This window comes from Nycticebus coucang, chromosome 1 (assembly GCF_027406575.1).
Source record: "Nycticebus coucang isolate mNycCou1 chromosome 1, mNycCou1.pri, whole genome shotgun sequence".
NCBI lineage: Eukaryota > Metazoa > Chordata > Mammalia > Primates > Lorisidae > Nycticebus > Nycticebus coucang.
In genome coordinates this window covers 117,189,508-117,204,280 of record NC_069780.1, presented here as the reverse complement: position 1 = coordinate 117,204,280, position 14,773 = coordinate 117,189,508, and the positions used below count along the sequence as shown (strand labels likewise).

Genomic DNA, 14,773 nt, shown 5'->3' with positions numbered 1-14,773 from the left:
TCATCTGTGTAATGTTCAGTTTTAGATGGTTCTTCACTTAGATTATAACATATTCTGTTGATTGTTAAGTGGTTGTAAGTAATGATCGAGTCACCATCACAAATGAAAAAGAATATTTCACTGGAAAATAACGATAAGAGTCTCTAGTGGCTGTAATGTGCTGAAATTCTTTGTTCAAAAAATCTATTCTGAATTCGAGTTCACTTGCATCAGGGAATGATAGCTCTTGATGATAGTTACCCATGCTAGTGCTTTAGTTTATTGCATTTGCCAAATTTAGTTTCTCCAAAGTGAGAATACAATTATTTCCGTATTTCAATATTTACTGACAGTTGATCAGCGAAAGAGAAGAATGATATGTGCCATAGGAAAGCTAAGCATACTTCTTCAGACAGCAAAAACAGATTAAGTTTATTTATTGTGTTACTAAGCTATGGCTTATTCTTGAATATTATTGAAGGGTTTGTTGCATCATTTCATAATTTGATGATTATCATTAAAATGATTATAAAACAAATGATGGATGAAGCTCTTGCTGATATATAAAAATGATATACCATATCGAATTTGGGAATGACACACAGGAAGTTGGAAAATGCATCAGCCTAGCCTCCTTTGGGTTATGCCAGGAAACTAACAATATTGCTAAGATTTTTAGACTATTGTGCATGAGTGAATCATTACTAAAAATAGGCAATTGACAATATGTTGTAAAACTGAATTCAGGTGTTAGAAAATAAATTATTTGAGATTATTGAGAAGGATCCGATGTTAAATATAAGGAAACTATAACCAGCAGACTAAATGTAAGCTTGATTTGATACTAAATTTTGAAAAATGCACTTATTTTCAGAATTGACTGCTATCAGTATTTATTTCAAAACTTTTAAAAATAAAAGAAATAAAAATAAAACCTCCCAAGGCAAAATTGAAGCTCCCCATTTCCCTTCTCCCAGTCCTTACACCCTGCCCTGCCCTCATCTGACCCCCTATGCAAGGCAACTGCTATGTGGCAGTTTTTTTTTAAAATATTACATAAATATGTGTCCATTAACAATATTTGGGTAATTTTTAACCTTGTAATTATAATATCATGCTATACATATCATTATGCAACTTAATGCTCATCGTGTTTTTGAGATCAATCTATATTAAAAAATATTGAACTAGTTCATTTTTTAACCACTTTGTAATGTTTTATTACCTGAATACCTTCTAGTTATCCTTTTTCTTATTTAAGTATACATAGGTTGTCTTCTGACATTGATTTTCAGCGAGAAATTCACCCTGAGAAGGTATACATAATTTTAAAGAAAGACCAAAAAAAAAAAAAAAAAATCCTACGGGAATCTAACATTGAGACTTTAATACTGTTATTATGTAGGATGTGTTTCTAGATGTCTATTTATTTCTATAATGATATATATGAATTTATTATTTCATATCAGAATTGTCTAAAAATAGAAATATACCAGTACTAGCCTTTTTTCCCCTTTTCTCATTCTCAGATATCACAAATTGAAATGCACTTTTTTGTGGAACTCTATGAAGTGACTACTGGAGCAGCAATAAACAGCAGTGCCAAATTTGCACAGATTAAAATATCGCAGCGTGACGCCCCTCAAAACCTCCTGTATTTCTCTGTGGGTTCTCGGCTGGCAGTGGCTCACAGGAAGGCCACTTTAGTTAGTTTGGAGGTGGCCCGAGATTCTGGGACAGGGCTAATGATGTCTGTTAACTTTAGTACCCAGGTAAGTGTGGACTGTCTGTTCATGCACATTAAGGTTTTCTTCTGAATTTAGCAAGTGTAATGAAACAGAGAATAATTCATTCCTTACTTCTGGAGGATACCATCATAATTCATGTTTTTTTTATTACGTTAAACTTTATCCTTGAAATAGCTCAGTTTTTCACTCATTAGTAATGGGTAGATCATGTTTTAAAATATAAACGTTTCTGTTTTTCTTTATTTGCAAAAGGTTGATTACACGACCTTACATAAATCTTTTCTGTGAAATCTTTAGGGGGTTAAAGTTTCTTCAGAATGTAGCAGTATAAGACCAGAAGTAGAATGTAAGAGTCTAGCTATGGTTTATGTCTGAACCAGTTGAAAATTTTCTTCTTTAGAAGATCTAGTACCATCTGATCTTTATGTTTCTTCAAATCTATGAGTTCATGAGGCCTCATTACCACGTTTTCACATGCATCCTATTAGGTGACATCAGATCAAAGACAGGGAGAAAGGGAGTATCTGGGGAGTCAGAGAACAGATAAGAGCACCGAGTGAGCGATGGTGGCTCGGCCCACACAATACTGTTTATCTTTTCAGCATTATTTTCTGCTTTGCTTTTGCAGTAAAAATCTAACACAGTAAAACAAAAAGGTATCTTTACTCTGCTTAAAGCCCAGTTTGGAAGATTGTAGCTTGCCCACCTTCACCCTCTCTTTCCCCCCTCAGCTCCTGCACTGCGTTTTGCCAGGTATGATGTGTTCCTGTGTATGATGTGCACCCATGTTGTTGACCCAAACAGTGCAGCCACTTCTGTCCTCCTTAAAACATTAAGAAGAAAGATTGTTTTCCTGAAAGTTTGGGTCAACAACATGGGTACAGAGCCAGCCGCCATGGAGAGGACTGAGTGAGCCCAGGTGGCAAGTGAGAGGGTCCAGGAGACCTGAGTGCCCGGTCTCCCCCAACCATCCCCTCTCACGTGATCCTCCTGCCTCAGCCTCCCAGGTAGCGGGGACTATTGTCACCCACCACAACACTCAGCTAGTTTTTCTATTTTTAGTAGAGACAGGGTCTATTTTGCTCAGGCTGGTTTCAAACTCCTGAGCTCAAGCAATCCCCCTATCTGGGCCTCTCAGAGTGTTGCCTCTCATTTCCTATTCCCATCCATGTCTGTCAGTGGGAACGTGGCCACGGCTGTTCCACTGAGAACCCCAACGGGCTTATTTCCTGGGAAGCTGGTGCGAGGGGCCAGGACTGACCCTTTCAGGCCCAGGCTCCTGATGGCAGATTCTGCCCTTTCTGGGGTGCCCTGTCTCGTATAGCTGGCCCCATTCTGAGGCCCTAGGACACAGCACTGAGGAGGAAGATGAGATGCCCCAGTGAGTACTCTGCATTCACATTTCTGTTTAGGGACCAGACTGTGACCTCCTTTGGGCACTCAGTAACTTCAGAATCAGTGATACCAGCCTTTTGCAAACTTGCAAATCCCACAAATCATCAGGGGTCTGGTAAAATGAGACTCCTGAACCACATCCAAATACACTGAGTCAGCTCTCCAGCTCTCCGGGTATGCTTTTCATTAACAAGCATTCTAGGTGTTTCTTTCTATTGGCGAGGTTGGGAAATTATACCAACTCAATGCCTTTGGGGTCCAGACAAGTCATAGGCTCAAAACTACAATCTATGGGCTCAGGCACTCCCGAACTTTTGTGCTTTACTGCCACGTACCCTCACAATAGCGAGCTACTAGTAAAACCAGGTCTCAGAAGCTGGTCCCAGCCCGGGAGGCTTCCTCCTCAGCAGGGTATCCTGGCAGCCTCAGGGTGGGGCCAGTTGTGCAAGAAATGAGGCAGTATGGAAAGGGCAGGGGTCTACAGTCAGGAGCTGGGCAGGCAGGGCCAGCCCGGCCCCTCACAGCAGCTTCTCAGGAAACTAGCCCTTTAGAGTTCCCATTGATGGACTTGAGTGGGATTAGGAAATGAGAACATGTGGAGATGAGGGTGGGCCCGTTGAAGGAGGTCAGGAGCTCAGGGTATTCAGAGCACACTCATCTGCCGCCTGGCTCACTCCCAGCTTCTTGTCAGGGGCCAGCTTTGCACCTCAAGCCTCTGGGGACAGGAGGAGGCGCCACTGTGTGGCCGGCACGTCCTCCTTTTGCTGAGGCCCCAACACTGCCACTGTGGTGCCTGCCTGGTGGTGGGGTGACTGGGAGTGGGTAGCATGGAAGGGGCATGATTACCATATTCCAGGGTATTATTTTGGATACAGATATCATTATTGGTTTCTAGAGTTATTATTTTAACATATAAATAAAAGAATTAAAGCTGGCAGGTCAAGGTAGCTCATGCCTATAATCCCAGCACTCTGGGAGGCCAAGGTGGGAATTTGCTTGCACTCAGGAGTTAAAGGCCAGCCCGAGCAAGAGTGGACCCCATCTCTACTAAAACTGGAAAAATTAGCTGGGCAATGTGGTGTACACCTGTAGTCCTAGCTACTTGGGTGCTTGAAGCAGGAGGATCTCTTGAGCCCAGGAGTTTGAGGTTTCGTGAGCGAGGCTGATACGATGGCAGTCTAGCTTGGGCAACAGAGTGAAACTGTCTTAAAAAAAAAAGAATTAAAGGCATTTATATAGATATGGAATTAGTACTATGTCGGTGTATTTGTACCATGTCTAACGTGCGTCCTTATTTTTTCCCTCAAAAATTTGGGCAAAAACGTGTTCATTATACATGGAAAAATACAGTAACTTCAGAAAACCCACAAATTGAAAACCAGCATCTGGACAGGGCTGCCATTTCCCCTATTTCACAATTCCAAGGCTTATGACTCTTTAGATGTCAAGGTTACAAAGTTTTATTTAAAGTCCTGTTTAGTATGTGCTTTGTTACGTTACTGTTAGGTGGCTCAAAAAAATAGAACTTTGGATGCACAAAATATAGTATATGTATATGCAGGGTGCTGTAGCAATCATGTGAACCAGAGATGCGAGGGAGAGTCCCAGGGGTCCTCAAACTGCGGCCTGCGGGCCACATGAGGCGGTGTGATTGTATTTGTTCCTGTTTTGTTTTTTTTTTACTTCAAAATAAGATATGTGCAGTGTACATAGGAATTTGTTCATATATATATTTTTTAAACTATAGTCCGGCCCTCCAACGGTCTGAGGGACAGTGAACTGGCCCCCTGTTTAAAAAGTTTGAGGACCCCTGGCTGTGGGCAGGAAACTGTGCTGGGGTCTGCCAGGCAAAAATGTATCTTAACGACAGAGTCCACAGCTCAGCAACAAGACAAAACTCTCTATTACATGAGACCCAGAAATCAACCACATTCTGAATAGCCTTGAAGGGGTATGAACACAAAAAGAAGCATGTTGATTCAGGGTGAGATTTTATCACTTCTGCTGAGACGCTAAGAGACATGTCAGACTTAATATGTGTACTAAATAATTCTTAATTTCTCCCTTAACAATGTTTCCCCCTATTTTTCACCACTCCTCCAGTTACTCATCCAGGCCAACGTCTAGGAGTTGTCCTCAGTTCTTGTTTCCTTCCCCTGGAACCCCCAGCAGCAGATTTATCAGAGTGTCCTTTGACTCCACATTCAGAAGATATTCCCAGTCTCTACTCTTGCTACTGATGCACCCAGTTCTACCACTGTTAGTTGCAGAAACTAAACAAAAACCTCCCATCTTCTCTCACTGCCTCCATGCTCATCCCTGCTATACCCTAATACATAAGAAGCCCGAATACTCATGAAAAGTTACACAAAACATGCCACCCTCCTGCTTAAATTCTCCAGGGTCTCCTTGCCACATTTGTGTAATGGACCTACATGATGTGACCCCTTCCACCTGTCTATGTCGGCGTCCAGCACGCTCCTCCCCTCCCAGTGCAGTAGCCGTCTGGTTCTTTTTCTAACATAGTGAGCTGGTTCCCACCTCAGGGCCTTTGTGATTGCTGTTCTTTTTCCCTAGAATATTTCCCCAACATCCCTATGTAGCCTGTCCCTTTAATTCACCAAGGTCTTTGTTTAAATATCACATCAAGAGCTTCTATAACCAGGTTTATCTACAGTAATACCCTCACCACCACCACCCTGCATTCCTTCACCTACTTCATTTGTCTTCATACTTACCTTCATGCAAAAAATAATCTGCAATTCCATAGCCCTTGTGCAGTCTATAACTCTGCTAGAACAGTCGGTCCCATGGGTGTGATTACTCTGCTATTCAAATCTGCATCCACGGTGTGCCATTTGCCACATACTGGGAGTTTAGTAGTTGTGGGCTCAGCCGTAAATAAATGCATGTTCCATTGGTTCTTCCTTGACTAAATGTTCATACTTCACTTTCCAAAACACTTTTCAAAAAAAATTTTAACAACTGTAACTTGAGAAAATCAGAGATGTTTATGTCTGGGACCTTATCTCCCCCAGCCTCAAGTTCTAGGTGAGAATGAAAATGTAAATATTCCCTTTTTGCCTCCAGACTTACATTTTGCGGCATGTGTTATTTAAAGCACAATTCTTACTGTGTTCACAACTGGAGAAATCCTATGAAATCCACTTCTGTCCTACTTCTCTGCCTTGACCCATTCTAAGACACCTCTTTCCTAACCTCATCATCACATGGTATGTCTGTATTTATTGCTGTAGCTTACCTTAGAAGATTGGAAAAAATATACAACCCCATGTTTTGGTAGTACTGCTGTGCTGCCCATCAGTTTGTTTAAAGGACAGAATTTGTTCAAGAAATAAGAATGTGTTCAGGGCAAAAGCAGAGACAGACGTACCAGTTTCACTTAAATTGTATTATTTAATTTGTAGGAGTTGAGGAGTGCTGAGGCAATAGGTCGCACGCTTGTATCTCCAGCTATTTCCGGGAAGGATTTTGTGAGAACTGAAGGCATGTTGGTGTTTGAACCTGGCCAGAGAAACACTGTATTGGATGTCATCCTAACACCAGAGACAGGGTCTTTAAATCCATTTCCTAAACGCTTCCAGATTGTGCTTTTTGACCCAAAAGGAGGTGCCAAGGTTGATAAAATGTATGGGACTGCCAACGTCACCCTGGTCTCGGACGCAGAGTCACAGGCCATTTGGGGGCTTGCCGATCAGCTGCACCAGCCCCTGGGCGACGACATTCTCAACAGGGTGCTCCACAGCATCAACATGAAAGTAGCCACAGAGGGCACAGATGAGCAACTCAGTGCCGTGATGCATTTAGCTCAGAAGGTGAGAAGCCCGTGCAAACATTAGCACCTTTGCTTGTGAAAGTGGTTAGTAAAAATTCATAAATAAAAAAAGGAAAAGCAAACCAAACAAAGATCTCATTCTAACATCAGTTAGCATGAAATGATGACAATTTTTTCCTTTCTTTTCTTTCTTTCTTTCTTTTTTTTTTTTTTTTTTGAGACAAAATCTTATTTTGTCATCCTTGGTAGAGTGCTGTGGCATCACAGCTCACAGCAACCTCCAACTTTTGGGCTCATGTGATCCTCTTGTGTCAGCCTCCCGAGTAGCTGGGACTATAGGTGCCTGACACAATGCCTGGCTAGTTTTAGAGACAGGGTACCACTCTGGCTCAGGCTGGTCTTGAGCTCCTGAGCTCAGGCAATCCACCCATCTTGGCCTCCCAGACTGCTAGGATAACAGGTGTGAGCCATCGTGCCCAGCCCACAGTGAGCACACTGACTGGGAGAAACAGACAAATCATTTCAAGTTTGTCATAAGTTCTTTAATAAAGGTACATGCAAGTTATAAAAAGTGATAATGTGGCAGTTGAGGCACATTGTAACAATTATCTAGAAAGTCACGACTTAAGGTTTGAAGAAGTACTAGGGACTTACCAAATCCGTTAGAATGTGTGGAATAGCAAGCCATTGGCTTCATATTCGTTCTTAGTCAGAGAGTAAAGATGCCGTCCCCTTCATTCTGACAAGGAGAAATCATGAAGACGATTTCTCCTCCTGTTTTCTTTCTTTGTCTCCCAAACAATAAATAGCCCAGTTTTTTATTAAGGAGGAACGTTGGTGCTTACTCTAGAAGGCAAGAGCCCCCTGAGCTACTCTTGGAAAGGATTTTCTCATTTGATCCTGTAGAAATTTAGTGATTTGTGGTGGCTTCTGTTCACTGGAAAACAGATAATTTAGAATAAACCTTTCTTCTATTGTAAACACATATTCTTGAGATATTTATTTCCTTATTTGTTGTTCAAATGAATAAGAATCCCTGGGGGTACATGCAAAAATGAGGTTAATTTTAACTCATGATGTAATTTTTTAAAATTTTTTATTTTTACATATACATGTGTTTATTAGGTTTCCATTTTTTTGCCTTCACAAAATTAAAAAGGCTTAAATTTTAATAACAATAACAATGTTTAAAATAAGGACTAGAAACAAAAACCTCGTAAAGAACAAAGGAGCACAAATACATTCAGAAAATGACAGACAATTGCTACATTGAAATGTTAAACAATAATAATAATGCCAAGAAAGTAACATTCACATTGTCATGATGTTAATTTTTTATCGCTAAAATTAAGTGATCCATGCAGCCACAATGACTAGATAGAAAATACTTTGGTGATTATATCTTTTCCTTGTAAATGTTTATTTGTGCCTTTTAAAGTATAAGTGGATGTAATTTTAATATATAATTTGAAATATAATTTTAATTAATTAATATTTAAAATTAATTAATAATTTTAATAGCTATTCTTAAATTCTTCGTAAGTTCATCATAGTTCTTAATGTAAATAACTATTAATAAAGAAAATGTGTTATACATTACATATTTATTTAAGGCATATTTTCATCTTTGGATTATTTTTCTAGATAACTGCTGAAGGAAAAAATCAAGCTTTCAGTGTTAAAAGCCGAACTCTTTTCTATGAGATTCTTTGTGCTCTTATTAACCCAAAGCGTAAGGACACTAGGGGATTCAGTCACTTTTCAGAGTTGACTGAGAATTTTGCCTTTTCTCTGCTGACTGATGTTACCTGTGGTTCTCCTGGTGAAAAGTAAGTATCTTTTAATATGTTAGCATTAATCTTTTATGTATGTATTTTCCCCACTGTTTACAAAGCAATGTATAATACAAATGGACTTATATGATCCATTCATTGTACCTATTGGGCAAACGAAGTTATTTGAAGAAAACGTAGCAGATACATTAAGAAAAATAAATTTATAGGCCAGGTGTGGTGACTCACTCCTGTAATCTTAGCACTCTGGGAGACTTAGGTGGGTGGACCACCTGAGCTTAGGAGTTTGAGACCAGCCTGAGCAACAGTGAGATCCCTGTCTCTACTAACAATAGAAAAACTAGCTGGGCTTGGTGGCACATGCTGGTAGTCCCACCTACCCAGGAAGCCAAAGAGTTAGGTGTTGCTGGGAGCTGTCACACCACAGCACTCTACTGAGGGCTACACTGTGAGACTCTGTCTCAAAAAAAAAAAAAAATTTATGTTGTCAACAATATATTTCAGTATTTTGAAGTATCATTTAAAAACATGAAAAGTCTTATTGCTTCTCTTATCTATTTAATGAGTAGAAGATAATTCCGAATAGAAAAAAAAAAAGGAAGCTGATCCCAGTCTTTGCGAGTGTCTTGATGTGCTGCTAGTTGTGCTTCCTCTAGAGCTGTGATGTTTCCATCCACTTGGTGACAGTTTTATAAATGTTGTTGAACTTCAAACTCTTTTGTTTTGTGGCTGGAGTTTCACAGAGGAAAATATAGCTCATGTTAGTTATATAATTAATTCCTTCACTATATGTTAACATAGTTTAGATGCTGTAGTATTAAAAATTATATTCTTAAGATAAATTGGATCGGGTGGTACAAAGACTTCTAAAAATTTTATTTCTATTTGACTTAACATAAAACTGGTTGATAATTGGACATTGAAACTGAGATTCCTCCCAATTCTCACAGAATAACATATGTTATCTTAAAAAGAGTCGTTATTAACTATTATTTAAAGGAATCTGTTTAATTAAGATTATTATATAAACTCTACAAATTTTATTATTTATTCTCCATGAATGCTGTCTTCAGTGCTCAAAGCACTATTGAAATGCAGAATCATTTTGAAGACTACCTTTAAAAAGTCTTCATAATTATTTATTATTTATTATTATTATTTTTTGCTGCTACATATCTACTTTTTTTTTAAGTCGTAAACACATAGATCATTTATACATTAATGCATTTATGGGGTACAATGTGCTGATTTCATATAGAATTAGGAACGCTTTCATCACACTGGTTCATATGTAGCTCATCTCGCTTACTTAATTATTATGTTAACACATTTATACTCTATACTACCCTGGCATTATGCACCATAGGTGTGATCCCACCATTCACCCTCCCTAGATCTGACTTCCCTCCTCCCCTCTCATCCCTCTCGCCTTCATCTTGGGCCATAGTTGTAATCAATTCTTCATATGAAAGTGTGAGTGCTTATAAATTGGTTTCATAATAGTACTGAGTACATTGGTTATTTTTCTTCCATTCTTGAGATACTTTACTAAGTAGGATATGTTCCAGCTCTATCCATGTAAACATGAAAGAGGTAAAGTCTCTATCTTTTTTAAGGCTACATAATATTCCATGGTATACATATATCACAATTCATTTATTTATTTGTTTTTATCTTTTTTTATTATACCACAATTTATTAATCCATTCATGGGTCAATGGGCACTTGGGCTTCTTCCATGACTTGGCTATTATGAATTGAGCTGCAGTGAACAATCTGGTGCAAATATCTTTGTTATAAAGTGATTTTTGGTCTTTTAAATACATACCTAATAGAGGAATGGCAGGGTCAAACAGCAGATCTACTTTTAGATCCCTGAGTATTCTCCATACTTCTTTCCAAAAGGACATATTAGCTTGCACTCCCACCAGCAGTGCAGAAGTGTTCCCTTTTCTCCACATCCATGCCAACATCTGTAGTTTTGGGATTTTGTTATGTGAGCCACTCTTACTGGAGTTAGATGGTATCTCAAAGTGGTTTTGATTTGCATTTCTCTGATGATTAAAGATGATGAGCACTTTTTTTCAGTTTCTGGCCAGAGCTGGGTTTGAACCCGCCACCTCCGGCATATGGGGCCCATGCCCTACCCCTTTGAGCCACAGGCACCGCCCGATGAGCACTTTTTCATGTGTCTGTAGGCCATGTGCCTATCTTCTTCAGAGAAGCTTCTGTTCAAGTCCCTTGCCCACCATGAAATAGGATTACTTGTTCTTTTCTTATTACTAGGTTTGAGTTCTCTGTGGAATCTGGTTATCAAACCTTTGTCAGAAGCATAACCTGCAAGTATCCTCTCCCATTCTGAGGGCTGTCCGTTTGCTTTACTGACTGTGCTCTTGGCTGTGCAGAAGCTTTTTAGTTTGGTCAGATCCCAGTAATGTATTTTTGGTGTTGCTTTAATTGCCCGGGGAGGGGGGGTCCTCCTCATAAAGTATTCTCCCAGGCCAGTTTCTTCAAGTGTTTCTCCTACACTCTCTCCAAGAATCTTTATAGTTTCATCTCTTTTTTAAGTTTACATCTTTTATCCAGGGAGAGTCAATTTTTGTTAATGATGAAAGGTGCGGGTCCAGTTTCAGTCTTCTACAAGTCACCAGCCAGGTCTCCCAGTACCATTTGTTAAATAGGGAATCTTTCCCCCAATTTATATTTTTAATGGACTTATCAAAGATCAAATGACAGTAAGTGTGTGGGTTCATCTCTTGGTTTTCAATTCTATTCCAGACATCTACCTCTCTATTTTTGTGCCAATACCATGCTGTTTTGATCACTATAGATTTATAGTATAGTTTTAAGTCTGGTGGCATGATTCCTCCTGATTTGTTTTTATTTCTGAGTAATGTCTTGGCTATTCAAGGTTTTTTTCTGGTTCCATATAAAACAAAGTACTATTTTTTCCAGATCTTTAAAGTATGGTGGAAGTGCTGCTTTGATAGGGATGGCATTCAATTTGTAAATTGCTTTGGGTAATATGGACATTTTAACAATGTTGATTCTTCCTAGCCATGAGCATGGTATGTTTTTTCATTTGTTAACATCTTCAGCCATTTCTTTTCTCAGAGTTTCATAATTCTCTGTATAGAGAGCTTTCATGTCCTTTGTTAGGTAAATTCCAAAATATTTCATCTTTTTTGGCACAACTATAATGGAATTAGAGTCCTTGACTTTTTTTGGCTTGACTGTTATTGGTATATATAAAAGATGCTGATTTGTGAGTATTGATTTTATATCCTGAGATGCTACTGTTTTCCTTGATCACTTCTAAGAGTTTTGTGGTTGAGTCTCTGGGGTTTTCCAGGTAAAACATCATATCATCTCTGAAGAGTGAAAGTTTGATCTCCTCTGACCTTATTTTGTATACCCTTGATCGCCTTCTCTTGCTGATTGTGATGGCTAAGACTTCCATTACAATGTTAAAAAGCAGGGAAGACAGTGGGCAACCTTGCCTACTTCCTGATCTGAATGGAAATGTTTTCAATTTTACTACATTCAATATGATATTGGCGGTGGGTTCACTGTAGATGGTCTCTATCAGTTTAAGAAAAGTCTCTTCTATAACTATTTTCTTAAGTGTTCTGATCACGAAAGGATGCTGGATATTGTTAAAAGCTTTTCCTGCATCTATTGAGAGAATCATATGGTCTTTGTTTTTTAGTTTGTTTGTGTGATGTATTATATTTATAGATTTACATATATTGAACCATCCTTGAGACCCTGGGATAAAACCCACTTGGTCATGCTGTATAATTCATTTGATGTGTTGCTGGATTCTGTTTGCTAGGATCTTTATAGTTTTCTTTTCTTGTTGGGTCTTTTCATGGTTTGGGGATCAGGGTGATATTTGCTTCATAGAATGTGTTGGGGAGTATTCCTTCTTTTTCAATGTTTTGGAAAAGGTTAAGTAATATAGGTATTAGTTTCTCTTTAAAGGTTTGGTAGAATTCTGACGTGAAGCCATCTGGTCCCAGACTTTTCCTTTTTGGGAGATTTTGTATAGTTGATTCTATTTCAGTATTTGATATAAGTCTGTTCAGCATTTCCAATTCTTTCTGATTAAGTCTAAGAATTCGGCATGCTTCCAAGTATTGGTCACTTGCTTGTAGATTTTCATGTTTCTGCAAATAGAGTTTCTTGTAGTATTCATTAAGGATTTTTTGAATTTCTGAGGTGTTGTTATTTTGCCTTTGTCCTTTCTGATTGATGATATTAGGGACTTCAGTTTTCCATTTTTGTTTAGGTTGGCCAAAGGTTTATCAATTTTGTTGAATTTTTCAAAAAAACAACTTTTTGATTCATTGATGTTTTGAATAATTCTTTTGTTTTTCAATTTCATTTAATTCTGCTCTAATTTTAGTTATTTCTTCTGCTAGGTTTGGGGTTGGAATGTTCTTCCCTTTCCAGTTGCTTAAGATGTCCCGTTAAGTTATTGACTTCCTTTCTTTCCATTCTCTTGAGGAAGTCTTGCAATGCTATAAATTTCCTTCTTAGGACTGACTTGGCAGCATCCCACAGGTTCTGATAATTTGTGTCTGCATTATTTTTCTGTTCCAAAAATTTGGCAATTTCCTTCTTAATCTCCTCTATGACCCAGCTATCATTCAGCAAAAGGCTGTTTAGTTTCCATGTCTTTGTATGAGTATGCAGATACTTGTTATTGGTGAGTTCTATTTTTATTGTGTGATGATCCAAGAAAATACAAGGAATAATTTCTATACTTTTAAATTTGCTGAGGTTAGACTTGTGACCTAAGATGTGATCAATTTTGGAGGATTTTCCATGGGCTGATGAGAAGAATGTGTATTCAGTTTTGTTAGGATGAAATGTTCTGTAGATGTCTGTTAAATTCGATTGTTGTATGATGAAGTTTAAGACCAAAATTTCCTTGCTTAGTTTCTAATTAGAGGATCTATCTGACACTGGCAAAGGTGTGTTAAAATCTCTAGCTATTATGATACTGGAAGATACTTAATTGCTCATGTCTGTTAGGGTCTCCCTTATAAATTGAGGAGCATTCTGATTGGGCACATAAATGTTAATAATTGACATCTCATCATGTTGAGTGTTTCCCTTAACAAATACGAAGTGACCATCCTTATCTTTCCTTAATTTTGTTGGTTTAAAGCCTGTTGTATCTGTAAATAAAATTGCCACCCCTGCTTTTTTCTGATTTCTGTTTGCCTGGATTACAGCTGTCCATCACTTCACCTTGAGTCTGTATTTATCCTTTAAGGTTAGATGAGATTCTTGAATGCAGCAGATATCTGGCCCGATTTTTGTATCCAGTCAGCCAACCTGTGCCTCTTAAGAGGACAGTTTAAGCCATTCACATTAATTGAGAGTATTGATAAGCCTGGTAATATGTTGGGTGTCAAGTTTTTTGAAATTCCAGTGGACATTTTGAATCTTTTCACCAGTGTGGAAATTGGATTTTGGTCAAGATTTTCAGAGTGAGTTTACATTGGTGGTAGAGCATTCTGCTGGTCATTATGGAGGATGAGTTGAGGATATCCTGAAGAGCTGGTTTGGTTATGGAAAATTTCTTTAACGTGTGTATGTCATTAAAGTATTTAATTTCTCTGTCATAAATGAAGCTCAGTTTAGCTGGATACAGGATCCTGTGCTGAAAGTTGTTTTCTTTTAGGAGTTTGAAGGTTGATGACCATCCTCTTCTGTCTTGAAAAGTTTCAACAGAGAGATCTGCAGTTATTTTAATATTCTTCCCCTTGTAGGTTATGACTTTCTTCCATCTGGGTGCTTACAGGGTTTTCTCCTTCATATTAACTTTGGAGAAGTTAATTACAATGTGTGTAGAAGATGCTTTATTCAGGTTGGTTGTGCTGGTTTTCTGAAACTGTCTGCTATCTGAATTTCAGTATCTCTTACCATGCTTGGGAAGTTCTCCATTATCTTTTGGAGTAGAGGGAGCATTTGGGCCTTTTGAAGCAACCTCTTCTCCTTCAGGGATTCTTATAAGGCAAATTTTTTGCTCTTTTGGAGTGGTCCCGTAA

At 38.5% G+C, this 14,773-nt stretch overlaps 1 protein-coding gene across 1 annotated transcript in view; it reads left to right on the top strand.

Moving 5' to 3' along the window:
- The window catches only part of ADGRV1 (adhesion G protein-coupled receptor V1), a 669,001-nt gene that overhangs the window by 310,599 nt on the left and 343,629 nt on the right, over nt 1-14,773 (top strand). The window contains exons 77-79 of the mRNA XM_053586729.1: nt 1,509-1,751; nt 6,551-6,958; nt 8,563-8,747. Coding sequence (XP_053442704.1) covers nt 1,509-1,751; nt 6,551-6,958; nt 8,563-8,747 — 836 coding nt within the window. The remainder of the gene's footprint in view (nt 1-1,508; nt 1,752-6,550; nt 6,959-8,562; nt 8,748-14,773) is intronic.